A 27,645-nucleotide genomic window follows, 5' to 3' on the forward strand; every position below is an offset into this window, starting at 1 on the left:
TAAATGTTTCAGGCCTTACATAATCTTCCACCTGCCCCATCTCTATGGAACACAATGGAGTTTTCAATATACTGATTTTCTGTCTGAGTGAACAGAACTTTGCTGAGAGTGTGATGTGCACAGAATAATTGAGTCTCTACTTTGATCTAATTTTCTTTTAAAGTCTGAGTTCCAGCTCTGCTGTTTAAAACCTATTTCCACTCTTTGGAGTTATCTGTCTATTCCTTTCTCTGTGAGGCCCATACCAGTTCATGCTCCCACAGGCCCTATGCTTTTTTTGGGGTGTGTGTGTCTCTGTATACCCACAGTTCTGTGCATCTGCTGGGAAGCCAGTTGAGGCCTCACGGGAGGGGCATTGAGACCTTTACATCAAGCGATATTTCTTAAAGCATATTTAATATAACTTAGATTAATGGGGAATGAAAACATACTGTTTAGCGTTATGTAGGGGCTGGAGGTGGGGGATGACTCAGCAGTACAGCCTTTGCCCAGCATGCACAGGGCATCTGGGCTTCCATCTCCAGAACCATAGAACAAACACTTGCTCCCAACTACCCCTCCCTAAGGAAATAATTACTCATGAAATGCAAAATTTTAGGAGGAAAGCAGTAGAACTTGAAGGCAACCAGAAAGCATCTTCCCATTAGTCTTTCTTCTCATACACTTCAAACTTATACTTGATGCCCTCTTCCTCCTGGACCTCAGAAAGGACACCTGGGTACCTGGAAAAGAGAAAGAATCACAATTCGATTCAGCATCCACTGAAAACAGAATGGCTTCCTTGACTTCTCAGCCAAGGGCATTAATACCGTGGCAAGTGAGAAAGGTGCCACCTCCTGGTTTTTTTCTTCAAAGTGGCTCCTAGCGTCATACACATAACACAAGGTGACAGAAGGAAAACAGCACACTATATAAAGCTAGAAAATGCAAAGTCCTATATCTTCTTTATTTTTGGTCCCTATTTTTTCCTCAAAAATGAACCCCAGCTCCCTATTCCTCTTCTATCTTCCCACTCTACCGATGAGCTAGTTGGCAATTTCTTAGGAAAGGAAAACCAAATTATCTGTAGCTGCTTAGAACTGAAGGCGTGTGCCTGGACCTTGGCAGATTCTTGGTTGCTGTTGGCTTATCGACACGGTATGGCTCTACTGGCCTGGCAACATGTGGCATTCTGTGACTGCTGTGTTAGAACTACAGTACACCTGATCTCTCCAGCCCCTAAGTCTCACTTAGGGCTCTGCTCAGGCGCTCTGGCCACTCAGATAGATCCCACTGAGCATGCCCACACCCCTACAATTGCCCCTCAGAAGTTGATAATGCCTCACTATTGTGCAGGCCTCATGGCAGCCTACAAGAGAGGGCCCAGGAGCTGCTGTTTTCATCTTTGGTTCTCCTGTGTATACCTGCCTGTCTGACATGGTAAGTATTCCACAAACACTCCTTTCTAGTGTTAGGTATTACTCTAAGTTCACTGTTGGCAAAGATGCTTCAGAAAACTTTAAAATGTCTTGTGACACATAATGCACTGATGAGAAATAACAGACGTTAGTTACAATATGGAAACATTCATGTCAAAATAAGCTCTCCTATTTGCTAACCATTTTCTAGCCTCTCTAGTGCTTCTGCCTTTAAACAACTGATTTTATTAGGCTAATTTTCAACTACAATATTTTTTTTGGAATGAGTTAAGAAAAGCCACATTTGCATAATGTGTGTGTGTGCATAAAATTTAGCATCAGGACTGCCAGTCACTAAGACAAAGCAGGGCACCAAGGGCTTCTTCCTAAAGCCAAGAACAATAACATCTGATAACGACCTGCTCAGTAGCCAGGGTTTTAATGACAATTTTGCTGTGAAACTAAAACCGAACTTTCCTTAAATCCAGTTTCTTTTCTTCTACTATCATTTGGTGTTTTTAATAATGGCTATAATTATAGCTACAATTCTAAGCTTTTTTGGTTTTGGCATAGGCTCTCATTCTGTATTTCAGTCTGGCTTTGAACTTGCAGACTCCTGAGTGCTGAGATTACAGTTGTGAACTACCACCCCAACTTAATTCCAAACAAACACTATACTTAGGCTGTGTGTGCCTGTGTGTGGCCTATGTACATGTTCCTGTGAGTGCACTCACCTGGGGGTCACAGTCGGTTCCCCGACTCTATCTGCCAACACTGCAGGTACTTTTAAGTAAACCATCTTCCCAGGCCAGGACTTGGATCCTAGAGCTCAAGGCCCACAGGAATTGGTGTACTACCTATTCTTAGGCTTCACCCACACTTCCTCCTATTTAGGATCTTGAAGCATTAAGAGTCAGAATAAACAGCTCTGAAATAATAAAAGACTATAGCAATCCGGAGATGATTTGGTAGAAGCTCTCAGAGACAAACAGAATTTGAAACAGTTTTCCGTAAGAGAACGAACTGCAACTAAAATAAAATGGGTATTGTATCAGAAGAGGAGGCTCTAGTGGAAGGTCTGGGCAAGCATGGCGGCATCCTGAAAAGTCAAAGAGAAGGCACAGGGCCTCGAACATCTACCCTGTGGTGTTCCCCGATGGGTCCTGGCTTTGGAACCAACTACCAACTCTGCTGTGGTGTGGGAGGGTTTGTCTTCTAAGGTATTATGTGTTCAAAGCCTCGTTCTGTGCGATGCCGTGGGAGGCTGTGGCGGACCTTTAAGCGGGACCTAGGTTAATGGGAAGTGTGCCCTGAGAAGGGCCCAGGAGACTCCAGTCTCTCTGTCTTCCTGATCCCAAGTGTGATTGCTCCTAGGCATGCTCGTCATTGTGAGCCACCTGCTATGAGGTCTTCACCAGGAGCAGTGCTGAGGCGTGTAGCACACCTTTGAGGCTCCAGAGCTCTGCCTCTTTTCTAAAGTTCTATTACAGTGATGAAAAACACAGACTAGCACAGCTTCTAATGCCCTCCCCCCCCCCTTTTTTTTTTAGCTCATTAAACAGAATACTACTGATCTAAAACTTTTGGGCCTGCTGGTTTGGTTAAGATCTCATGAAATTTGAGACAGAAAAATTTCTTCCAAGCAAGATGAATGAGAACAGAGCTGTATGGGATGGGCTGTCTCGGTGCTGCTGAAGGAACAATTGCATAGGCAAGGACTTTAAAGGAAGAAAGGCCCCAGGACCACCTGCCCATGAGGACCACCACCCACAATGGGCTGGGTCCACTCATGTCAATTACCACACAGATAATACGGGCCAATTTGATGGGAACATTTTCTTGATAAGATTCTTCGTTTCCAGTGGGGGAAAACCACTGTTTCATTCATATGAACTTCTGATCTTAGGCTCTTGGGATGTGATGCTTCATCCATTTTCTAACGCATTCTCTACTCACAGCAGTCCGTGCTTTTATCTTTATTTCATTACAGTAGTGATAAAAAGAGAAAAAAAGAGGGAAAGAAAGAACAAAAGAAAGAAAGGAAAAACGCCCAAAATCTATGTAGTGTCATGTCAATGAGTGTTTGAAAGGAAACGTGTATGAACCTAAGAGTAATAGCCAGCTAATGGAGACAATGGGGCTCAAAACGAGTGCTAATGAGCTCGTCACTCATCCACATAAAAACATCAGCTGTGGTGCCAAGGACATGCGTCAATGCTGTGGTGGTAGAGACAGGAGGTGCTTGGGATCTGCTGGCCAGACTGAGTGAATTCCAGGCAAGGAGACCAGTCTCCAAGAGGACAGTCCTCCTGAGGAAGGTGGAATAAATCCATTCCTCCCCAAGTTGCTCTTTTGGTCATTATGTTTTAGCACAGGGTAGGAATCCCAACTAAGACACTAACTGTCTAGAGGAAGACAGACCTGCTTAATGTCCTGCCCCCCCAATTAGGAGATTCCCCCTACTCTGAGTTAAGGAGGCTACTGTGATGTTAATGCAGGTCAGAGAACAGGTGGCTACTAACTGCTGCAATGGAACAGGCATTCTGTTTGTGTGGAGTGTCGTTTAGAATGTCCATGTCACAGCAACGGTCTTTTCCTGTCTAGGTCCACTCACCGCAAACGCCTGTGATGGGGAAGGACCAGCGCCCGCTCCTTAGCTTTTCTAACAAGCAGGAGACAGCACTTCCTGACTCCCCCTGCAAGTCAGCACAGCCTGATTCCACGACCAGCTGAACATTGATTGGTAAGTCATATATCAATGTCTCTTAGGGATACAAATGCAAAAATCTTTAATAAAACGTAGCACGCTGACTCTGCCAACATATGAAAAATATCACATACAATCACCATGTAGAACTGACCTCAGAAATGCAAGTTTAGTTTAATAGAAAAAAACCCGCTCAAACTAAGGCACCAGCCAAGGACAATACAGGAGGTAAACATTAAACCCCTACCCAGATCTAGCCAATGGACAGAACATTATCCACAGCAGAGTGGAGAGTGGGATATTACTTTCTCACATACTTTGGTGCCTCACCTTTGACCATGTCCCCTGGAGGGGGAGAGCTGGTGGCACTCAGAGGAAGGACAGCAGGTTACCAAGAAGAGACTTGATACCCTATGAGCATATACAGGGGGAGGTAATCCCCCTCAGGAACAGTCATAGGGGAGGGGAATAAGGGGAAAAGAGGAGGGAGGGAAGAATGGGAGGATACAAGGGATGGGATAACCATTGAGATGTAACAAGAATAAATTAATAAAGGGGAAAAAAAAAGAGAGTAACAAGGATCATGTAGACATGAAAACGGAAAATAAAGTCCCTGGGCTGAGAGAATCAGGAAAAAAAAAAAAAAAAAAAAAAAAAAGAAAAAAAAGAAAAGAAAAAAGAAAAACAAACCACGTAAAATACAGTATTAATAGTGCCAAATGGGTCAGAAAGATTATGTAGCAAAATCCAACAGTCTTTCATGATCAAAGCACTTAGTGAACTAAAAGTTGAAGGGACCGTCCTCAGTGTGATAAAGTCACGTGCTTTTCTACTAGGGCCACGAACAAGACAAGTAAGATCTTTGCTCTAACTTCCTAGTCACCCTGCTGGAGATTCTGGAGCAGATAATTAGGTAAGAGAAAGTAATAGCAGACATCTGACCAAAAGGAGGAAGTAAAGCGGGAGACGACTCTAAGCATGGGACAGTTCTTACTTTCATCTTTATTTTGCTATACTACTGCTAAGAGTGTACTATAGCTATTAATTCTAGCTTTAATTAATTTATTAAATTAAATTGATAATTTAATTAATGTAATTATCACTATTAATTCTAGCTTTAGAGTTACAGGCTACCAGATGAGTATGTTGCATAACTGTCAACAAATATAGACAATAATTGTCTATATAAGCTCCAACTGTGAGGTCACAGGGCATCAGATACAGTGATTTGTAGTTTTATACACTGGCACGAACAGTCTGCAAACAAAACAATACCATCAAAATGAATGAAATAACTCAGTGCGGCACAAGACACTGGGTGCTGTTAAGCATTACTTAGCACAAGAGAGTAACCATCTCCCTAGGTGAAAACCTCCGCCATGCTCAGGGCTTAGGACTTCATGCTGTTTAGAGACGGCCACTCTTCAGAGCGCTCTGTGGGCACAACACCTATGAGAATCCCAGCTTGCTTTCTATCAGAAACTGGCCTGTGATATAAAATCCATAGAAATCCAAGGCACCCAGAGCAGTAAAAAGCAATCCTGCAACAGAACAGAGCCTCAAGGTTTATGCTTCCTGATTACGAGTTAGAATTCTTGATGGTTATATGCAGTCAGCCAAATGAAGGAGCTACGTAATTCTAGCCCCTGGGAAATGGAAGCAGGCGGCCATCCTTGGCTCGCTAGCCAGTCCCAGGCCAGCCTGGGCTTCACGGGACTCAGTCAAAAGCAAGCAAGGTGGTGCAGCAGTGGCAGAATGATACACACAGACCAGTGGAAAAGAAATGAGAGTGCAGAAAAAGACCTTCCCACTTAGAATCAGCTGAAATTGTGATGATGTATGGATAAACGTTAGCAAGAGTCACTCAGTCTCAACAGGTGAATGCGGGCCTATGTCAGCAAAGGGGGTTTGTCTTTTAAGTCAGAGATGCACATTTATTTTAAGTTGTCAAGGAGCATCAAGGGTCAGTGCCTTGGAAAAGTTCTGATTAGAACCAGTAAGCCTTAGAAAGGTATTTAAATGAAGCTGATTATAAGCAGTCTGTTCCTATTGTTAGTAGCAGAAAAAGAAACAAGAACGGAGAGCCAAGGCTTATGCTCACATAATGTGAGAACTCACAATTTATGTAGAATAAAAAATACACAGGGTGTGCTTTTTACATAAGCATTTTATCAAATGACCAACTGTGGTCTTCATCTGTCACTTTAGGAGCCTAAGCAAAGCCTGTACTTTCGCTGCTACTGGCTCTTGTGATTTTCTGTTTGTTTAGAATTAGGAGCCCAAGGAAAATGCTGGAGTTATGTGATCTAAGACTGTCATTCCATAGGGTAACAAGACTGTTACTCTAAAGCTTGACAACCCATTTACCCAGACTAAGTTGTTATGTTTCTTTAGGGAATGTGTAAGAAACAAAATCACACTCAAAGGATAATTACTGAACACAGTTGAGACTATCTGGAAAAAACGTAAGAAGTGGTCTAAAAGTGCTGATATAATTCACTTTCCATAGCGAACAGTTTCAAGTGTCTATAGGCTAAGATGCTCTAAGGTTTCCTAACTAGGGAGCTTCCCGCTGGAATCACAAGGGAAGCCTTTCTTCTGCCTCTTCACCACTGTGGCCACCTTAACCTATGACCCCTCTTCCTTCGTCCACACCACACTCCTCTGGTTCTTCTCTAGTGCATTTGCCGCAGCAGCCGGGACAATGTCCCCACTTGAGAATTCTCTAAGCCAGCACTTGGTCTGAGTCATTGGCCTCCTCCTGGCTCACAGAACAGGCACCCTCATCTTTGCCTCAGGCTCCCCACTCCTGCTTCTGGATTGCCCTTCCTGCTCTTGTGTGGCTGTTCCTTGTCATCTTGATCTCAGTGTAGATGGCTCTCTGCGTAGAGGACCTCTCACACTCAACATCCAGACCCCACGGTCTCATGCTTGTCACTTACCCCCTAGCCCAACCTCACTTTAAAAAAGCTGTCTCCAGGGTGGGCAGGCAGAATCAGCACCATATTTACAGTGCCGAAGACAGGCCTGATTCCCCGAGAGTGAACTGGTGACAACTGCTGGCTGCCACTAAGATCATTAAAGCCTGCATATTTCCAAGTCTATTAAAGTAGATTTCAAACCTCTATTCCAGATAGGGCACTGGCAACAGAACAAAAGCTGCATCCCTGGAGCCCTGTGCACAGCTGGCAGGCAGCTCAGCTGGCCAGTCTCTTCTCCCCAGCAGCTGTCATCACTCGTATAACCTCTAGGGAGGGCCTTGTCACTCCTAAGCACGAGGAGCTCCCGGTAGCTTGTAAACTGAATTTACTTCCTAAGTCTTAAACCTTTTCTCCTTCCCCTAGGAGGGGATGTTTCAGTTCAGAAGAAAAAGCCACATTACACCAGCTGAAGAAAGTTTTCTTAAAGACATGAATATTGGCAAGCCCTGTAACTCATCTGTGTAGTTTATGTTAAGCCCCTGAGCATAAAATTAATTAAGCATACATTATGTGAAAAAAAGGCATGATATTCTTATGCCGTAGGACACGGAGAAATCTTAGCTGGCACTCAAGTTAGAAGCTTCATTCCTGTTGGCTAGCATTCACCAGTCTCACCTACTTTGAACTCTGTGAGCTACAATAGCAACTTGCCTGCAAGATATGCTCAGTGGCTTAACAGTGGCATGCATGTATGGGAGCAACTAGCTGCTCAACTTCTGTCTCTCTTCTCTCTCTCTCTCTCTCTCAACCTACTACGGTTATGCTGCTAACTTAACACAGCAATAAAATGAACCTCAATAATATGTTGCTATCCTCATAGATGCTCAACTCTCACCAGAGACTGTTCTTCTTGCAGTTGATGGCTACTAACACGGAAACACACAAATGGTCAACATGTTGGGATCGCAGCTCTAAGTGTGATGTCTACATTGCACACACTCTTTCCCTTAAGGCTCAGTGATCTACATAGAAAAGGAGTAGAAAAAATTTAAGAGCCAAAGGTGGTGGGTGACTTCAAGGAAACAGTGTTTTCCAGATACAATATGGGGGATGCACCGATGCGCCCACAGTGACTGTATGCACAAGAGCTGCATAAGCTCAAGCCAAATCAACTCCTGGCATGACGAGTGGGGAGTGGGTACAAATCCCACCTTAACCAAGGAGCTGCTGGTAACTGACAGCTGCCAGGAGAGGGAAGGTTAGTTTTCTTCAATAGAGTCCCACTGTCCAGTCAACAGCCAGCGCAGACTGAGATCCATGATTTTTGTTTTTGTTCTTAAAGAGAGAGAGAAAACATGACCTGGAAGAATGTGGGGAAGTGGAATGACTGTGATCCAAATACAGGGTATGAAATAAAACAAAAACTTTTATAAAGTATCTTTCTATATAACACACTATCACTTCAAGTCTGAGGAAAGTTACTTTTCTCTATAATTCTTTCCCCTCTTTTTTTTTTTTATTAGTTTCTTTTATTTAATAGCCATGGGTTCTGTTGTGACATGTTTATTTTCATAATATGTCATTATTCTTTCTTCTTATTAGCTCCCACCACTTTTTTCCTGTCCATAAAGTGCTTCTGAATAATTGATAATTTTATACTTACTCTGGGAGAAGTTTATATTTCTCCAAATCAATTTCTGGGAAAAATGTGTCACTTTCAAATTCCTGCATGATCCTTGTCACAAAGAGTCTGAGATGGCCTGGCTGATTCATGGCTTCCTTTAAAACAAAACAAAACAAGAAGTGTTATTCTCCTTTACCTGTGTTCAAAGACAGAGACTAGAAGATTCTTTCTTTAGTTAAGTTTATGCCAAGCATTAAATGCATGTTTACTGCTGTTCAAACTTACTATATATAAACTATTTTGAAAAAAGATTCATTTATATTATTTTAAATGACGTGTGTATGTAACTCCTCTTTGTGTGGGTCTGGTTATATGAGGACAGGTACCTGTGGAGGCCAGAGGAGCTGTAGTTACAGGCGGTTGTGAGCCACCTGATGTGGATGCTGCACGCTGAACTCAAGTCCTCTGAAAAAGCATCAAGTGCTTTCTCTTAATCACTGGCCCACCTCTCCAGCACCCTCAAACTACTATATAAACCCCGTACTCTAAAACCTCAGCTACCCTGAGGATAGCACTAGCCATAATTAGCAATTATGAAAATATATTCTGCCTCTAGTTTATTAAAATAATTCTTTTTAATGTAAGCATTTGGTTAGGCTGTTTTTCTTAGGTTGTTCTTTTCAGGGCTCATCCCTCATTACCCAGTTGCTTTTCCAAAGAGAAGTTTGCGTCTGCACACGTGAACGAGAGTATTTCTGTGAGATCGTCAAGGTTGAAAACACCAGAGGAACACACAGTTCACCATTTCTACGAAAGGGTTTATTTACTTATTTGTGTGCCTCTGTGGGTGAGTGTGCCTGTGTGCACAGGCCAGAGGAGATGACTGAATTGCTCAGAGTTGGAGCTGTGGGAGTTTACAGGATGCCTGCTTGCTGTGTGGGTGCCGGGATCTGAACCCTGGTGCTCATGATTGTGCAGCGAGAGCTAACTGCTGAGCCATGGCTCCAGCCCCATCAGCGTACTTTCATTACTGCCTCTACCTAAAAATGGCCCCATTGCTCTGTAGCCAGGGCATTTCCCGAATGGCATTCACTCACTGGTTAGACACTTTTCTAACCAGTGTCTATAATGTTAATTGGACAGTTTTTATAGACAAAATTGCCTTGGAAGAAACAGCTTATTTTTTTTAATGGAAAGAATGACCCTTAAGTGCAGATCCAAGAAAGCATTGATAACTATCAATCTTTAAACACATATAGGAAGAAAAAAATACATACATATATATAATTTCAAGTTGCTATTCTAAAATTCCAAATGCAAGCATGGAGCACGTTTTCCTTTCAGTATTTCAGCTTATGTTAAATCATTTATTATCACTGTTGCAATCAAATAAATATTCTACTAACCACTCTGCACCTGTGGCTCTCCATCAAGGCAGGGTGAGCTTTCCATAAAGGGAGTATACTGACATATAGTGAGTATTTCAGGCTTGAAGGGCCACAGGCTTCTTGCTCTTATGGTACAAAAGTGAGCACCGGAATTCTCCACTTCAGCACCTGGCCCAGGACACAGGCCGAAAGCACTACCACATGCTGCCTGTTACCTGTAGGCCTGTACATCCTTAATGTAGAGCCAATTATAAGTGCATTCAGTCCTTAGTGTCTACAGAATATGCTTCAATGAGACAATGTTACAGAAACAGGAGTGTGAGATACAGAGGGCTTATGATCAGCTTAGGAAGCCGCAGTGCTCCTTTCTCAAAGCATTTCTGTGCATATATGTTAACATATGCCTCAAAGGGGTAGGAGTAATTTTTCTTCCTCATAAACGTTAATCTTTCCAAAGAATATCCAAACAAACAAACAAACAAACAAACACACAGACTGGAAGTGATTGGTACCAAATGACAGCAGAATAGAAATAGCTTTTGCTTTACACACTTTTTCCCACTGTAATACGAAACCATGCCACTCTCCCCTGCTGCCCTCATGCTGCACGGTGGTGGCTGAGGAAAAGTTTCCAATGTTTGCCTGTGCTCACTGAACCTTCTCAGCACGGCCTTCATCCTGGAGGCAAAGGTACAACACACCCAGGGCACACCTGAGGAGTCAAATGCCATACCATGTCAGCACTGTGCTCAAGAAATCAGACCGATTCTGAAACTGGAAATAAGTAGCACTTTGAACTGAAAATGACTGGCACGTGGGAAGAACACAAGATCCCAGTCACACAGGAAGAGTAAGATCTCAGGACCTTACTCTTACTACCGCTGCATGGTGGCTGTGGCTAGGGCGAGTATCCTACTGCGCTTCTGCCATTGCTGGGCGTTGACTTTAAGTGTTCTCATCACAAAAAAGAAGCAGGTGACATATCTCAGCTGAGCCACTCTGCAAATGAACACGCTTCAGGCCCTCTGAGTATTTGCCAGCTTACAAACAGACTTAGAAATAAGGCACCGGAAGTTGATGGGACAGGGTGAGCTGGGGTGTGTGGGAAGGGGGAGTGGACAGTGGGAGCAGTGAATATGAATAAAGCACATGAAATATGTAGCAACACCATAATGAAACACGATTTTATACATAGAACATATAAATAAAAAGAGCAGATTGCTATAAACGATGATTTTGACATTGACCTTAGTATGTGCTTTGCACGACAGTGTAAGTTACTTTGACCCGTGTTTAGTTTGCAGTAGGGATGGATGCTGCTGCTTCCCAAGCTTAGGGCTGAAAGCAGGGAAGGACATTTCTTCCTATTTACAAATAATTCTACTTACCTTATAAACAGAACTGCCCCCAACTATCCAAACCATGTCTGTTGTATTTGCTAACTCGGGCTGTTCAATAAGTTTTAAGGCATCATCCAGACTTTTAGCAAGAAAATGAGCTCCTTGTGGTGGTTCCCTGAGGTTGAAAAAAAAAAAAAATTTAAGGTTTTTGTAAAAGCCTTCCCACACTAGTCAAATAATCTGACTCAGAAGCAAACTATGAAACTAACTATGAAGCTAAGAAATAAACTATGAAAACCAATTCTTTTAACACAAAGTACTTAGTATGTATGGCCAGTGTTCAACATCCACTCCACATTTTGTGACTGCATGGTACTTGCAAATCAAAACACTGAGCCGTATGTGATACCTCATGGTATCTATAGTGGAAAACAACCTGAACATTAGCTGTCTCTGCTGTGGTGGTGTGAAGGTTACCTAGGGGAGACTGGGGGACTCTCAGGAGGTTTAGTAGGGTTACATAGGCAAAAATCTTTGTCAACACTTGGCTAATGTGCATCTCATTGCGTGAGCATCTACCACAGCAACACAGGACCCTGGCTAACGACACACTGGAAATGTGCTCGCTCTGCCCTTTATTTCAAAATGTGCCAACAAACAACACCAACCAGATAGATGACAATGGTGGCAAAACCAGCACCGTTAACATTGATGGCGGAATCTAGGTGGTGGGTACGCAGCTGTTTATGCACAGCTCTTTCTGTCAGTCTGCAAACTGTCACGCTTAAACATGAGACAGAGAACATGCAGGTGACCAGAAACATTTGAGCAGCACGCAGACTGTAAATGTACGTGGAGAAAGAACGTGCATATTTCGAACAGTACAGAAAGGAGAGAAAGTATTTGACAATGAGCTTGTTATCAGTTACATAATTAATACTCAGGAAAATGTTAAATAAGCTTACTGCCTATGTCAACTAGCTCAAATTTCGGGTCTCTTATTTTTTGATGGTTAGGGGAGTTGCAATTCCCTTTATAAATGAAAAGATTGAAACAACTAGGCTTTCACAGTGATCAGAGGCAGAACAGAAATTATTAATTAATTCAATGTCAAGTTCTTGGCTGGTGCTTTAAAAGGATTGCTTACATAATTGTCTTTGAACTGGTAGTTGAAACAATGATTAATCAGGAACTAATGGGGACAATTCACTTTCTTTGTGGCATTCTCCCTCTCTTCTGATTTCTATTTTACTTTTCCACTCTTTGTCCTATGTAAGGGAATTAGGATAGAACAAAGCATATATCTGGACTTATGCTGGGAAAATCAAACCAACAACGCAGGCCAAGGTGAGTTAAATGACGTGATATATCACCAGAGGTCATCAGGGTAACTGCAGGGACGAGACTGGCTATGACAGTGTTCAAGGACAGACTATGAGCTAGAAGTAATAAAGACTTAGAGCAATGGAGATGATTTAGCTGATGGTCAGTGGTTCCAGTGATAGAAGCTGGAGTGAGGATGGTGGTGAAGCATAGAAGATGGCGACCAAGGAGCTGATACACACAATCTGAAAGTAGGAACCCTAGAGAAAGAAAATGTGGTGCCATCCAGTAATATTTGTGTACTTGATTAGTTAATTTACCCTGTTGAGCAAACTCAACTCCTTTACTTCCCAAACAACTCCTCCATAACTGCTCGAAGGCACAGTAGCTCTGATGCCTTCCTGGTACCTTGTGCTTTTCCAGGAGGTTCCAAGTAACTGTTGCTTGACATTCTTATGCACAGGCAGGTGTCTTAACCACAACCGACCTATCCAGGTTACCACAGTCAGTTCTTCATCTAACGAGGGGCTCTTTTCTATCTGTGGGTCAATCTGGCTCTTTATTTTAGAACATGTTCTTGGTCATAGTAACTCTTAAGGCAAGTTTTCAGGATAAAATGAACCTAATTGTAATTAAATGATAGTCTTGTCATAGATTGGAAGACAATGAAAAGAAACAACACATGTGCAATATTGAATTAGATTCTAAAATAATAGAAGAGCAATGGAAGAACTAGTGAAATTAGAACAAACTCTTTGGTTTACTTAAAAAACCAAAACATAACAAAACAAAAACATGAAAATAAACAGTTGGTGTGGGCTTGAAAAAAAAGGGGGGGCAATCATACACATTCTGTGTCAAGAATTGTGTGGACATGGTTGGTATTATGTTTCTCATCCTCCGAGAATTCAGAGGATTAAAAGAAACAATGTGTTTAAATAGGTACTCCATTTAGAAACAATGTGTAAGTAAGAAGTCCATTTAGTAGAACCCGTGTAGCTATTAAACTAATTTAGTTTCTAGTATACCAAGTGGGGAAATGCAGACTATTTTATAATTTCTAATGTACAAAATAGTTGTCAGGAGGATGTTCCTATCTTTAGGAAACCCAAAGACCACTTATTCTGTGAAGAGCTCTCAACTTCTAGGCTGGCAGTAAAGGTTAAAAACCAACAGTCCTTCCACCTAACAGGGTAAGATGGTAATCAGCGACATACTCCAGGGATGGCCAAAAAGCATGAAGGCAGAACATGAAGATGTGCAAGGATCTGAGTCCAGACATGGTGATGCTTTGTGGTGGGGCAATGTCAGACATTCCTTGGCTGAGTGTCAAGAGAGGTAAAACATGCCGAAAAACGCGGAAAGGGTATACTTCCTGAGAGGTTGCTGTAGGCTACAGTCAAGTTACTTAACACATGGAAGCTCAGAGGAAGTTGAAGGTAGGAAAAAAAAAGAACTTAAGGCGAGGTTCAAAATATGAATGAGGACAATAGGGCGGTCTTTAGTCACCTGGAATAAAGGAGAGAGTACAAATTTGTTTAGGTAGGAGAGACTTACTCATGTCTTAGTATTCAAGAAAAAAAAAAAAGTGATTTGCTAAGGTGAAAAGTGAGCATCCTGGGCTGGGTGTGGTGGCGCATGCTTTAATCCCAGCATGCGGGAGGCAGAGGCAGGCGGATCACTGTGAGTTCGAGGCCAGCCTGGTCTACAAAGAGAGTTCCAGGACAGCCAGGGCTATTACACAGAGAAACCCTGTCTTGAATCATCCCCTCCCAAAAGAGTGAGACCATAAGCTTATTCACCGTCATCCCATTAATGTTAAAAGGTAAGATTTATGTACTACAAAGAGAAATCAAATACCACAAATGTCTATTTTTATGGTGCTAGGGCACAAACCCAGGGCCTTACACTATGCTCCTCCCCCTGCTCCTAATATTAATATTTTCTGTAAGCTACAAGGCAGTGAGGTGGTGTCTATGAGTACTGTGTTGGGTTATTTCTTCTAGCTGTGACAAAAAACTTGAGCAAATCAACTTAGGGCTGGAGAGAGTTAGTTTGGCCCACTACTTTGCGCTATGCTTTACTAGCTCCATTGCTTTGGGCCTGAGGTAAAGAAGAGCAGCCATGCTAGCAAACAAGTGGTAGAGCCAAGAGGCTCACCTCATAGTAGATAGGAAGCAGATTTCGTTCCAAAGCTATGCTCTAAATACCCATTTCCCTGAATCAGACACCATCTACTAATATACATTCAACTGTGAACTTATCTATCAATCCACCGATAAAGTTAGTTTGAACTATCATAATCACCCCTAAAAAGTCCATCCGCTGGTAGCTAAGCTTTTTACACAGGAGCTTTCTGGGGACATTTAAAAGTGCAAACCATAACAAGTACATCTCTAAAAGTCAGAAACTTAACATACAAAATTCAATGAATCCTGAAAAATCATCCTAAGAGCTGCTCTTATCAATCTCAATTAGTAGATAATACAGTTGAGGCTCAGCAAGCTTTACTCATGACCTTGCCAAATCCCAAAGCTACCTGGAGCCAGGGCAGGAAGGAGAGGCCCAGTAACCGAGTCCTTAATGGGCTGCGTGTGTGGATCAGAGGGAAAGGCTTTAAGAAGAGGAAACTGTCTTCAGTAGAAAAAATGTGGTAGAGGAATCATAAAAAAAATCACTGCACCATGAAACTTGGAATGACTGTTCTGGAGATGATGTGCAGTGTGTTATGTCACGGGGACAACTGGGATGTCCCAGTGATAATCTCACAGATACAGCATTGATGTGAACCTTTATTTAATTTTTGGATACCAAAGGCATTCATTGATTCATACATATATTTTTTGTTGCTGTTATTTGAGATAGTCTCACTCTATAGCCCAGCATGATATTAATCTCAAGAGCTTCATGACAAAGCCTTGTAGGTGATAGTATTATGTGTCTGTGCCCTTATGTCCCATGCTACTCCCCTCAAGTAAATCAATGCATCCTTCTGAAGTACAGAAATCAGTGACTTCTGGTGTGCTCTGAGTCATGCAACTATTATCACCACCTCATAACTGTCAGCAGGTCTCACTATCCCCACTTCAGTTCTGCTAAGTTTGACTGCCTAGAAAAGCTTTACAAGAAGTATCTCTTCTCCACACCTTAGTGACTTTTGGGGTTACCTTAAGGAGTTATGTTGCAGGATAATTAATCACATTGTGAACCCCGAGATTGTGAACTAGGAAAGCTTGTTTCTTGTTGTGGTGTGGCTCAGCCCTAGCACATACTTTTAACCTAAGAGCTTTCTGTAAACAAGGGCTCAATAAAGCCAACCATGGGCCAATAGGAAGAACAAGCAGGCAATTGACAGGGCGAGGACTAAGAAAACACAGGAAGGAGCGACATTGAGTTGAAGGGTATTTAGACAGCAATGAGGAGAAGGGTTTTCCTTCTGGGATAGCAGGCTGCATTGGAAGGTCAGCTAGATGCTTTCTCTGCCTCTCTGAGCTCCCAGGCTTTCACCCCAGCATCTGGCTCCTGAGTCTTTATTAGTAAAATTGAACATTTGGAATTTTGTTTTTTAAAAAACAACAGGGTTAGAGGCTAAAAACCAAGTTCTAGTAAAAGCCTGCATAAGCAATACTGACTGCCGTGTGTAATGCCTATCCTGTGATACAGGACCCAGTTCTGACTATCTGTAAGGTGACAATTGAGTGGAGAAGCTGGAAACAGAAGAAAAAAATGAACCTTACTAAAATCTTTTGCTAATTGACATTCCAACTTCTCTAGCATGCCCAATAATAAAGACTTTAAAAATTTTCAGCCTTAAAAACAAAAACAAAGCATTCCACTCAATGTTATATATAAATACACGTAAAGCAACAAAATCCAATTACATACTCCGTAGGGGGGTCATAAAGAAGAAATTAGACTCATCATTTGAGAAGCAGTGTTGGTTCAACCTCATATCTCCCCCACTGAGATTCCTTTATGTTTATTTTAGCTCAAGCTGGCCATAAATAAATTTGAGTAGTATTCAAGAATATGTTATTAAAAAGTTCCTGGGAATGGGAATATAGCCTGTGAACGCTGATTTTTTTTTTCCCAAGGAGAGTGATATTCAGAATATCCTAGCAACCAAGAAGGGAGCAGCGTGAAGATGGAGGCAGATGGTGAGAGGTATGTCACATATTCCCCATCACCAGAGGCAACCAATGTTGTAAAACCTTCTAGTTTTTAACCTATGCCATCGTAGGAGGGGTGTGGGAGAAACCCTACATGAGACTCTCTTAGCATGCAGCTATGGAAAGTGTTTTCTCTCCCTCCCAGGGCTGTTCCAACTTCCCTTCACTCAGATACTTGTGGATGTAATGACATCTATGAGGACTTTGGTGCAAACCACTGAAAGGCCCTAAGAGTAGAGCTGAGATTTCCCAGAAGCAACTGGGGCACCTACTGGAAAGTTCCAGCCTGCTCCCCTGACAGTGTGCTCGCCACTGTAACCACACCTCAGAACTGCGAGAACCAATCCTCACCATGAAGCTATTTCACGACTATGGCTTCTTGCCGCTGCCTCTCTGGGTGGATCGTGAATAAACACATGGGGATGACATTCTTGACTACTGTTCAACCATGCAGTGCCGGTGCTGCAGGGCGCTGCATTGTTTCTGGTGACTACGCATTAATTTAATGAATAATAGTCAATATCCTGAACCCTAACTTTCTAGTAGGCTGTAATCATCTGCCGACCCAAAAATCCAAAGTAAAACAGACCCCTGTAAGACTCAGGAAGTTATTTTAGTAAGTAAAGATTAGTAACGACAATATCAAAGTCACGGTCAAGGTCAAGCTACTGGATTTGACTTCTAGACAATCTTATCCACCTACTCCGCCACCTCCAGTTCTTTAAAACTATTATTGATTTTATGTGCTTAAGTGTTTGCATAGATGAGTGTCTATGCACCATGCACATGCATGCCTGGTGCTTTGGAAGCCAGAACGCATTGGATTCCTAGCAGTTGGTTGTGAGCTGCCATGTGGGTGTTGGGAATGAAACTCAGGTCCTGTGGAAGAGCAGGTAGCTTTCTTAACTAACCACTGAGCCATCTCTCCAGCCCCAACCACCTCAGGTTCTTAAGACATTTCCAGTCACAAGGAAGGAACTATTTATTCAAATGTTAGTTTGGGGGACAAGAAAAATCTTAGCAGAAGCCCAATTACAGATATTTCTGCCTCTAGAAGCTTCCTGGGCCACTTCAATACTTTGAAATATTTTACTTTCTGACACACTGTATAAAGAACCCAAAGTGTCTGGGTGCTGTGGCTAGCTAGAGATAACAGAGTTCTTGACCATGACCAGTTTCTGAATGTCCTTCAGGTCTTATTGTATTTAGAGTTGATTCCAAAAATGGAACAACCACTTAAATTTGCTGAAACTCAAAACATAGGCTTTTTTTTTTTTTTTTTTTTTTTTGGTGAAACCAGAAACAAGTTATCAATCACATTATATAACTGAGGAGGCTGGCTAGGTCTATAAAAGAATGGCTTAAGGGACCTTGTAGAACTGTTACCATATTTTTTCCTCTAATTCTTAAGGTGATAAAATCAACTACTTAAGGGACAGAATTAAGTCACCACATGGTATAACTGCCCATTCAGCTTCTGTTGCCCCTCTGACAGTACAATATTCAGTTCGGCAGTGTGGCTGCGTGGCCTAAGTTGGTAGAGTAAGGCTCTAGTATTTTTAGGGTGTTGGGTTGAATTCTGATGGGGACAGCCTGTGTGGATTGTGAGTCATTTATTAGGGGTCAGGGAGATAGCACAGTAAAGTATCTGCTGTGCAGGAGTGAGGACTTGAGTTTGATTCCTAGCACGTGGTTGGAAAAGAAAAAAGCTTGGCTTGAGTATGTACTTGTAACGCCATCAGTGGATCAGCAGGGACAGAAGGATTCTAGGATCTTACTGGTCAACTAACCTCGCCTTACAGTCCTGGATCCCAGTGAGAGACCCTGTCTCAAGAAAATAAGGTAGAGAGATCCTCAGGGAGGACAATGTTCACCTTTGTATGCATGGCTGCACACATGTGTGCGTGCATACACACAAACACACACACACACACACACACCAACTTGACTTTATACTGCCTCGTTTTACTATGTACTCATTTGTGCCCTGGGAAAGATACCACAGTTTTCTTGTGGTGGGCTCAGCACTTACTTGAGTTCTCTACTGAGAACTATATTAATTCTGTCCTTCAGAGGTCGATTCTTCTCAGGAATGGAGAACCAGGTTTTCTTACCCATAATTACCAGATTCTGTTTACCTATAAAATCAAGCAGAAAGGACAGCTTTGAAAATACACACATATTTTCAGTGACATATACACAGGCAAGATGATTGTCACAGTGACATCTAGTGGATATCCTTTAGAAAGATTAAGACAAATGGCTTTATCCAAAATTCAGATTAAGTAAGTACTCATTAACTAAATATAGCACGGTTTCAGTTCAAAGTGCTCAGGTTGATTGGATTTTTCATCCACTAGACAACCATTTATGCTTTAATAAACCTAAGATGGAGAAAAGAACAGTTTCTACTCCTAGAATTCTTGAGATGAAAGACTCAGAACATTTCTGTGTTCACCATCGAGAACACCTGCACTCTGGGTCATCTGTACCAGAGCAATCTAGACCTATGTTCAGAGGTCAGGGACCATTGCGGAAGATGGGGCGGATAGCATGTATGAGTTGGTAGAAGGGGAAGAAAGACGGGAAAGGCCGACCTCTGGCCAAGACGCGGCCGATGTATGTATAGATCTGCTCATAGCAGCATTGGGACCTGCACACGATCAAGCCAGTCAAAATGGCAGCATGGAGGAGGGGTTCCTGAGGCCCCACCCATAGTGGATCACTACTGGCAGTTGATGGCCTCTGGGAGGGAAGTCAGTCATTGTTTGGGGTCTGGGTTGACTGTACTTTGCTCACACTCCAGTTGATGGCCACATGCGGCGTTATTAATAATAAGTAGAACATGAATTCGGGAGGGAGAAGGGCGCACAAGGAGGAGCGAGAAGGTAAATGGATGCGTTCAACATATGCTGCATAAATATATAAAACATTTTTTCCCCCAGAGACAGGGTTGCTCTGTGTAGCCGTGGCTGTCCTGGACTTGCTTTGTAGACCAGGCTGGTCTCGAACTCATAGCTATCCGCCCGCCTCTGCCTTCCAAGTGCTGGGATTAGAGGCGTGTCCTACCACACCCTCTTTTAAAGAATAAAAAATACATTTAAAAAGTACTGTTATGGACGCCGGGCATGGTAGTGCACACCTTTAATCCCAGTACTCAGGAGGCAGATGGCTGTGAGTTCAAGGCCAGGCTGGTCTACAAAGTGAGTCCAGGATAGCCAAGGCTACACAGAGAGACCCTGTCTCAAAAACCAAACCAAAGTACTGTTATGGAAACTTTATTCATATAGCTTCTATCTTTTATTTAATTAGTTGGGGAAAAAAACCTTGAATTTCAGACATGTAGATCAAAGGAATAGTAACAATTACCATGTTATATTTAGGGTTCCCTAAAAAAATGATTTGGGGTGGCTAGAGAGATGGTTTAGCTGTTAAAAGCACAGTAGAGGTCCTGTGCTTGGTTCTCACCTCCACATGCAGAGGCTCACAGTTGCTTTTTACTCTAGTTTTAGGGAACTGACACCCTTTTCTGGCCTCTGTGGGGACCAACACACACGTTTTGTACCTACAGGTATACAGGCACTCTTAAAACACAAGTTTAAAATAAAAATAAATACAACTTGAAAAAATTATTTTTTATTGTGTGCATACTGTGCACCCATATGCACAGGCCAGGCCACACAGTGAGTGAAGCTGGTGTCTTCACCTTATTTTCTTGAGACAAGGTTCCTCACTGAACCTGGAGCCTGCAAATCTGACTAGAGAACACGCCCCAGGGATCTTCCTGTCTCTGCCTACAGATGTGTGCCACTGTGTCCAGCTTTTTATTTGGGGTGCTGGGATTTGAACTCGGGACCTCAGAGCCATTTTCCCCAGCCCTGACACTTAGATTCTTGAGAGCTGACTGTTAGGACGGCGTTTGCCAACTTGTCTACCAGTGACCTACTAACGTTGTTCAACGCCTGCACTGCTGCTGACTTCTGTTTCCCGTCTGCTCTGCCATTCCCCTCCTACCATGATAAGCAGACACGTCTGTTAGGGAGAAATTACACCGAATGTCCTCCGGGCAACTGGAAACGGCCTTATTGTTAGTGCCCAGTGTTTCCCGTTCTCTGACTTCAAGTCAGTCACCCCGACTGCCCCACCGAAGACTATAACCTTCATCTCACCAAGCCTTCCTGCCTCCAGAAATCCAACAGGGTATCATATCACAGAAATGTGTTCTAGTCTCTTCTCGCCTGCATTCTTCTCCATTTATTCAAGTCTTATGTCTCCCAGCAACAATTCTGCCCAGTTATATTCGTGTTATATGCGCTTGCTAACACATTTTCAAATTTGTGTATTTAAAAAGGATGTTTAAGCCGGGCGTGGTGCGTCAACGCCTTTAATTCTAGCACTTAGATGGCAGAGACAGCCTGGTCTACAAACTGAGCCCAGGACAGCCAGGACTACAAGAGAAACCCTGTCTCGAAAAGCAAAACAAACAAAACAACAAAAAAGGGGGTTTAATAAAGTTTGGGAGTCGTACAAAAAGTTTCTGGCAAGACACAAATGCCCCAGAATCCCAAGGGAGACTTCCCACTTACACGTCTACATTGGAAATCTTGCTTCAAGCAAGCACGACTTAATAACCCCGTTACCTTCCACGGAAGAGGTTGTGGTCATTCTTTGGAAGTACTTGAACTCCTTCCTGAAAGTTAAGAGAAACACTGCTTTAACCCCTGTCACGTGTTTTCAGGCTCCAGCGAGGCCACGAACAGTGCAAACCCCGGGGTGGGGGTGGGGTGCTGCCCAGTGGCCAGACTTTGCTCCCGGCTAGGGCGCCTCAGGGCAAAGGCTGGCACGGCAGGGGATCGCCGCGGGCATCGGCAGCTTGGCCTCTCGCTGAGGCTCGCAGTGCCTACCGGCTCACCGATGTATAAACAGGTCGGCCTGCGCGTCCCTGCCAGGTACCCGACCCTACTCAAAAGAAACCCCTGGGTTTCCCGAACCCAGCCTGGCCAGTACCTGAGCGGAGGCCAGGGCAGGTCTCCGTTCTTGCCGATGCCCATATTCTGGGAAACCGCGACGATGCAGTTCAGCGGTCGAACCATGACGGCAGCGGCGATCACCTCTCTGGCAGCCCGCACACTGAGAATCTGGTCAAGTTTGGCGCGAAATTGCGGCCACTAGGAGCTGCGTACCACTTGTGCAGCAGAGCTCCCGCCCCAAGCCACGCCCCCTACCCTATCTGTGCAGCAGAGACCCCGCCCCCAAGTCGCGCCACGCCCCTTGTCTTATTTGTGCAGCAGAGACCTCGCCCCCTAGGCCCCGTCCCTTATCCTATTTGTGCAGCAGAGGCCCCGCCCCCACAGGCCGCGACGTGCGCACGTGTGCGCAGGCGCGGGGAAGTGCGGCCGCGCGCTCCCGGCGGTCCGGCTCTTCTGCACCCCGTTATGCCCCGCACGAAATCCGCGTCGGGAGAGTCTAATGGCGCCGGCCCAGTCCCGGGGAGGCAAGCGGTTCTGAGTCGGTTCTTCAGGTCTGCGGGAAGCCTGAAAGCCACCACATCCCCCACGGAGCCTGCGGAGAAGGTAGAGGACGGCTCTGCAGCGCCCCCAGCGCTCACTGTCCCGCCTTGACGGCGGCCGCCCGGGGCGGGTTCTGTCCGCGACGGGGCGGGGCCAAGTGGCGGGGCGGGACCAGGCGGTCAGGGGCGGGGCCAGGGCGGGGTTAGGGCGGGCGCGTTGGTGTCGCGGCCGGAAGCAGAGGCTGTCCAGAGAAGCCTGCGTGTAGTGGGAAGGACTAAGAAGAGGCGGAGCCGGGGAAGGAGGTGGTTGTGACTACTGTGGGTCCTTGTTTTAGTAGAAAGACTTTATAACTAGGTTAGAAGTTAGAGATTTGAGGGCTTGGTGCCTCCAGGACATTAGCCGTAACCTGAGGCGGAAACTTCTATTTTGGTGAGTGGCCCCGGCTGGCAGGTCCAGGATGCGTGTTTTAATGTCAGTCGTCCCTACTTTCCTTTACATTTTCCCTACTAGATTGAGGATTGACGAACTGTGTATGCACTTGCTTGGCTGGCTGAAAGAGAACTGTCTTTAAGGCTAGTTTCTCAGAATTCAAAAGCATTGCTCTGTATTTTAGATCACTCGTCAGAATCCCGTTCTACTGTGCCCCTTCTCAGTGTAAGCATTTGGGTGGATGAAGCTTCTGTAGACGCTGATAGTTGGTTACTTTCTGTTGCTTGCAGCCCTTCAACAAGTACAAAGCAAAACAACTCCCAAGCCCGTAGTGATATTGCCGCAATTGCAGCCCCAAGTGTGAGCTAGGTCCCTGGGGTTCCCCTTTATATTTCCCACACAAGCTGGGGATGTGTCACGCTTGCCCAAGGTGCGTTAAAGACTTGGTCACTTCCCAGCTGGAGGGTGTAGAAGGTGATTATAACTGGCTCTAGTTATCTACCATATTTTTATGCAGGTGCAAATCGGTTTAAGAATCTTATCCTCACCAGGCGTGGTGGCTCAAGCCTTTCGTCCCAGCACTTGGGAGGCAGAGGCAGGTGGATCGCTTTGAGTTCGAGGCCAGCCTGGTCTACAAAGTGAGTCCAGGACAGTCAAGGCCACACAGAGAAACCCTGTCTCGAAAACACACACACACACACACACACACACACACACAGAATCATATCCTCTTTTATTTATATTCCTCCCCTTTCCTGATTGATACTGTCATTCCTCTTTTCTTGAGGATGATTTACATTTTCATGAGTTTACCAAGATTTTTTTTCACTCACCACTGAGAGAGTATTGGGCAAAAGTTTTAATATTTTTCAGATTACCTGCCAACAAATAGTCCTAGGACATCTTTTAATAGTGGAATTTAAGCTTCAAAACAGGAAATACATTGTTTATTATCTCCTTTACCCCCATAATTTTATATTTTGAAAATAGGTTATTTTTGTTTCTCTTGTGAAGGGCTTTTATTTAACATAGGAGAATAGGAAAGATGGAGAGCGCCCCTTAATTTCAGCAGGATGTGCCAGGATAAGAGATTGCTTTTGCCAGGTTCTGTCTCTGATGGCAAAAACATGACCCTCAAAGCCTTTCCGCAGTCAAAGTAGATGACTTTTACTTGAAGAGTGGAAGGCAAAGAGCCTAACTGTCATTCTGATGCAAGGCTAAATGACTTCAGAGACTTCAGCCTTAGAGTAGCGTCAACACCATTTCCCTCCTTCCCGATACAGGTGACAGATGGTGACAGCAGGAAGAGATCACTGGGGAATGATGGGCCCATTAAGAAGAAAGCGAAGAAAGTTCCAGAGAAGGAAGGAGAAAATACCCCAGTAACATCTGGCAACCCTGGTAAGTGCTAGGGAATGCTTTTCTCAGCTTGGGTTCCCCAGAAGGCAGAGGAGACCTTTGGAGCAGTGAGCCTTGGTTTCCTGTGTGTGTAGAGGGGAGGCTCTCCGATGTGTCTGAGCTGGTGTTGGGAGGCTAGCATCACAGTGGAGCTGAGTCCTCTAATTTGGCTGTAGTTCTTCCAACTTTCTCTTTGTTCACTTTTGGGGTGTGTGTGTGCATGTGTGTGTGTGTGTTATGAATATAGATGCCTGCAGAGGCATGAGGCATGGAATCTTCCTGGAGCTGGAGCCACAGGTGGTTATAAGCCATCTGATGTGGTGGCTGGGAATTGAACCCAGGTTCTCTGATGAAAGAGCAGTGTGTGCACTTAACCGCCGAGCCATCTCTCCAGCCTCGTTATCTGTCTCAGATCTTGGTTATAAAGATGAAACATTTGCTAATGCTTTATTATTTATTTGTCTGTGTGCATGCATCATTGTCCATGGGTAGAAGAGGTCAGGGGTCAGTTGGCAGGAATTAGTTCTCTCCCTCCATTGCATGGGTTTAGGCTTTGAACTTGGTTATAAGGCTTGATGGCTGGTGTCCTTACCCAGGGAGACATCTTACAGCTCCCAGATGCACCCTTTTGTTATCCATCCCAAGTCTTTCATGTTTCACTTCTTTTTTTTTTTTTTTTTTTCCGAGACAAGGTTTCTCTGTGTAGCCTTGGCTGTCGTAGACTTGCTTTGTAGACCAGGCTGGCCTCGAACTCACAGCGATCCGCCTGCCTCTGTCTCCCAAGTGCTGGGATTAAAGGTGTGCGCCACCACGCCTGGCTTCATGTTTCACTTCTAAAACACTGTACTGGTCAGTGGAAGGCCTCCATTTCCCATAGCTCCAGCCCTTGGCCACCTTGTCTTCTGCGTCTACCACTGTGCCTTCTCTAGAGTCATCCCTTTTATTTCTGGCAGTGCTCCATTACGTAGATTTACCTTGTTTCTAGACTCATCCACTTCCAAGTTCTTTCTTTTTTTTTCTTTTTCCTTTTTTTATACCTGGGATACGGAACAGAAGGAGAGTCTTAACACTCACAAGGAAACCTATATGTACATTTAAAAAAGGGGTAAAATATGCACTGTAAAAGATAATTCAAAATTCATTTTCAGAATAAGATAAGCACACTAAATACAGTGAATTATATTGGGACAAGTCAGAAATTAAGAAGAGAGTTTTTCTTCAAGAATTCTTAGTCATGGGTGGGAGATGTAGCTTTGTTAGTGGAGTTTGTCTAGGGTCCGTGAAGACCCGGGTTGGCATAAACTGGGAGTGATGACCCATGCCTGTAATTCCAGCATGCAGTAAGTGGAGACAGGAACATGAGGAGTTCTGGGTCATCCTCAGCAACGTAGTGAGTTCACATACTGGAGGCCTTGGCTCACGAACACAGAACGAACGAGCGCACAGACAGGTATCTTAGCCACTGTTATCAGATCAAGTATTGGCGGTGGTTGGTTTAGTTATAGACTGTGGGGAGCGGGGGGCGAGGGGACTTTAAGATTATTCTTTCTCTTACTCACCGTCTCATACATTTCTGGGCCTTCCCCTAGTTTTTAAGTTAGTGAGTTAGTTTTTTAGTCCTAGTTGGGACTTGTTTAGAACTTTTTGGATCGGTGAGATTTTTGTTCTTGTAAAGTTTAGAAACCTCTCTCTTGTCCAGTCATTTCTCAAATGCTTTGTGTGTGCTCTCCCTCCCCTGCCCCTCCTCCTCATTCTTCTCATCCTCATCCTCCTTGCCCTTCTCATCCTCATCCTCGTCCTCGGCCTCCTCAGAGTTCCTTAGAGCATTGCTGTTGACTGTCCCTCAAGTCACAGAAGCGCTCCTTCGTTTTCACTCTCACTTGTCCTTGCGCTGTACTTTGGATAGGTTGTGTGGCCCTATTTCCTACTTCAGTGCTCTTTCTTTTACACTGTCAACGTTGCTGTAAGTCTCCGGGAAATGTTCATTTTACATTTTTATACAGATCTTTTCTAGAAGTTTCATTTTTTGACTTTTTTTCTTTTTTTAAAACTAACTCTTTTTCTCTCTCTCATACACACACACACACACACACACACACACACACACACACACACACAAACCCCAAATGAATTATATCTTACTAAAATTGTTAATAGAAAAACTGTTTAACCTTCAATCAGATACTTAAAAGATTTGAACACACATTTTCCCAGCTGTGAGACTCATGAGAGACATGATGAACTATATACCCTTAAAGCTTTTATGGAAGCCTGACCACAGATTAACAAAGCCCAACTCTTGCCCTCTGCGTTTCTGCTTTAACAAAGAAGGTAAAGACAGAGATGACCATGGATGTAAACCCCAGCTCTCCTGTACTAGCAGCAGCTGCCTAATGGTATTGCTAAGGGATGAAATACTGTGTCCTAACACATAGCAGAATGTGTAGATGACAGTCTCTTTTCATACTAAGTGCTTGCTTATAAATACCAGATAATGAACAATTGCTTAAAGTCACTGCTCATAATGGTGAGAGGCGCTGGAGAGAGTTATGGTCTTGTAGGAACACAGGGAGAGAGGGAGAGACTATGAAGATGGAGCATACACTCAGGGGTTTATGGGAAAGGTAGTTTTGTGATGGGTTCATGGGAAGGGTAGTTTTGGGATGGGGCTTGAGAAAGAATACGTTTCAGATGTTGCATGGGAAAGCTTGAGAGGCAAGAAAGCGAGTACGTCTGACCTGGGTGACTCCTTCAAGCTGGTAAGATTGCCCAGCCAAGAGTCATCTGGCTTACATCTTAGAAGAGGGCTCTGGGTACCTGAGTCTTTTCAAGGTCAAGGTCTCAGCATCCAGCCAGCTTTGGCTCCTGTCATTTTCCTGGGAGAGTTTATAACCATATCACACCCTTCTAGGGAAATCTCTAGTCTGTGCCGAGTGAGAGAAAGGCCCTCAGAGCTTAAAGGATGGGAAGAATATAGGCTCAGTCCACTTTGAATCAGTCCTTTTTATTTCAGAACTTTCCAGACTCAATGCTGCCCCAATTCCAGAGTCTTGAGCATTTTGTGTTGCAAATGGAGTTGGTCCTTACTTTTCTGAGGACTGGGTGTGAACCTCCTGAGCTGAGTTAGCGGCTGAGCGCAGCTTTGTTTAGCTTCAGGTACCTCAGCTGCAGCTGTCATCACCCCTGCCCAGTCCGTCATTATACCCAAAGAAAGAGAAGCAAGGCTCCACTGTAGTGCTGTTTTGACACATTAAAATGCCATCGTTTGTTTGCTTATTTGTTGTGTGTGTCTGTGTATCTGTGCTCGGGGTGCATATGTGTGTGTAGGTCAGAGGACTGCTTGAGGGAGCTGGTTCTCTCCAACCTTGCTGTATCTGGGCACTGAGCTTATGTCACCGACTTGGCGGCAGCAGTAGTCCTGCCGAGCCGTCCTTCGCTG

At 44.0% G+C, this 27,645-nt stretch overlaps 2 protein-coding genes and 1 long non-coding RNA gene across 8 annotated transcripts in view; 2 read left to right on the forward strand and 1 right to left on the reverse strand.

Moving 5' to 3' along the window:
* The window catches only part of LOC311609194, a 43,618-nt gene extending 35,266 nt beyond the window's left edge, over positions 1 to 8,352 (forward strand). The window contains exons 1-3 of one of the 2 annotated variants that reach the window (XR_014783312.1): positions 3,877 to 4,140; positions 4,941 to 5,017; positions 7,449 to 8,352. This is a non-coding gene — a long non-coding RNA (uncharacterized lncRNA). Of the gene's footprint in view, positions 1 to 3,876; positions 4,141 to 4,940 lie in introns of those variants that run through there. The other variant, XR_014783311.1, reaches the window with a different exon arrangement.
* DHFR (dihydrofolate reductase) lies at positions 378 to 22,075 on the reverse strand. The gene is made up of 6 exons (XM_084802052.1): positions 21,877 to 22,075; positions 21,510 to 21,559; positions 18,902 to 19,007; positions 11,426 to 11,552; positions 8,689 to 8,804; positions 378 to 722 (listed from the first exon to the last, which is right to left on the reverse strand). The coding sequence occupies exons 1-6, from the start codon at positions 21,960 to 21,962 to the stop codon at positions 644 to 646; spliced, it is 564 nt and encodes a 187-aa protein (XP_084658178.1). The 5' UTR covers positions 21,963 to 22,075; the 3' UTR covers positions 378 to 643.
* Positions 22,076 to 22,145: 70 nt separating this feature from the next.
* MSH3 (mutS homolog 3) overlaps positions 22,146 to 27,645 on the forward strand; it is a 122,847-nt gene continuing 117,347 nt past the window's right edge. For 4 of the 5 annotated variants that reach the window (XM_084802047.1, XM_084802048.1, XM_084802049.1 and 1 more), the window contains exons 1-2: positions 22,146 to 22,442; positions 24,092 to 24,209. In XM_084802047.1, the coding sequence (XP_084658173.1) occupies positions 22,305 to 22,442; positions 24,092 to 24,209 (256 nt within the window). In that variant the 5' untranslated portion in view covers positions 22,146 to 22,304. Of the gene's footprint in view, positions 22,443 to 22,657; positions 22,809 to 24,091; positions 24,210 to 27,645 lie in introns of those variants that run through there. The other variant, XM_084802051.1, reaches the window with a different exon arrangement.

The sequence above is a fragment of the Acomys minous genome (assembly GCF_964271855.1).
Source record: "Acomys minous genome assembly, chromosome: 11".
NCBI classification, from domain to species: domain Eukaryota; kingdom Metazoa; phylum Chordata; class Mammalia; order Rodentia; family Muridae; genus Acomys; species Acomys minous.

Coding starts and splice junctions, on each gene's coding strand:
- DHFR (XM_084802052.1), bottom strand. CDS start 21,962: ATGGTTCGACCGCTGAACTGCATCGTCGCGGTTTCCCAGAATATGGGC. Junction 21,560..21,876: donor CTGCCCTGGCCTCCGCTCAG/GTACTGGCCAGG, acceptor CTTAACTTTCAG/GAAGGAGTTCAAGTACTTCC. Junction 723..8,688: donor AAATATAAACTTCTCCCAGA/GTAAGTATAAAA, acceptor TCTCTTTTCCAG/GTACCCAGGTGTCCTTTCTG.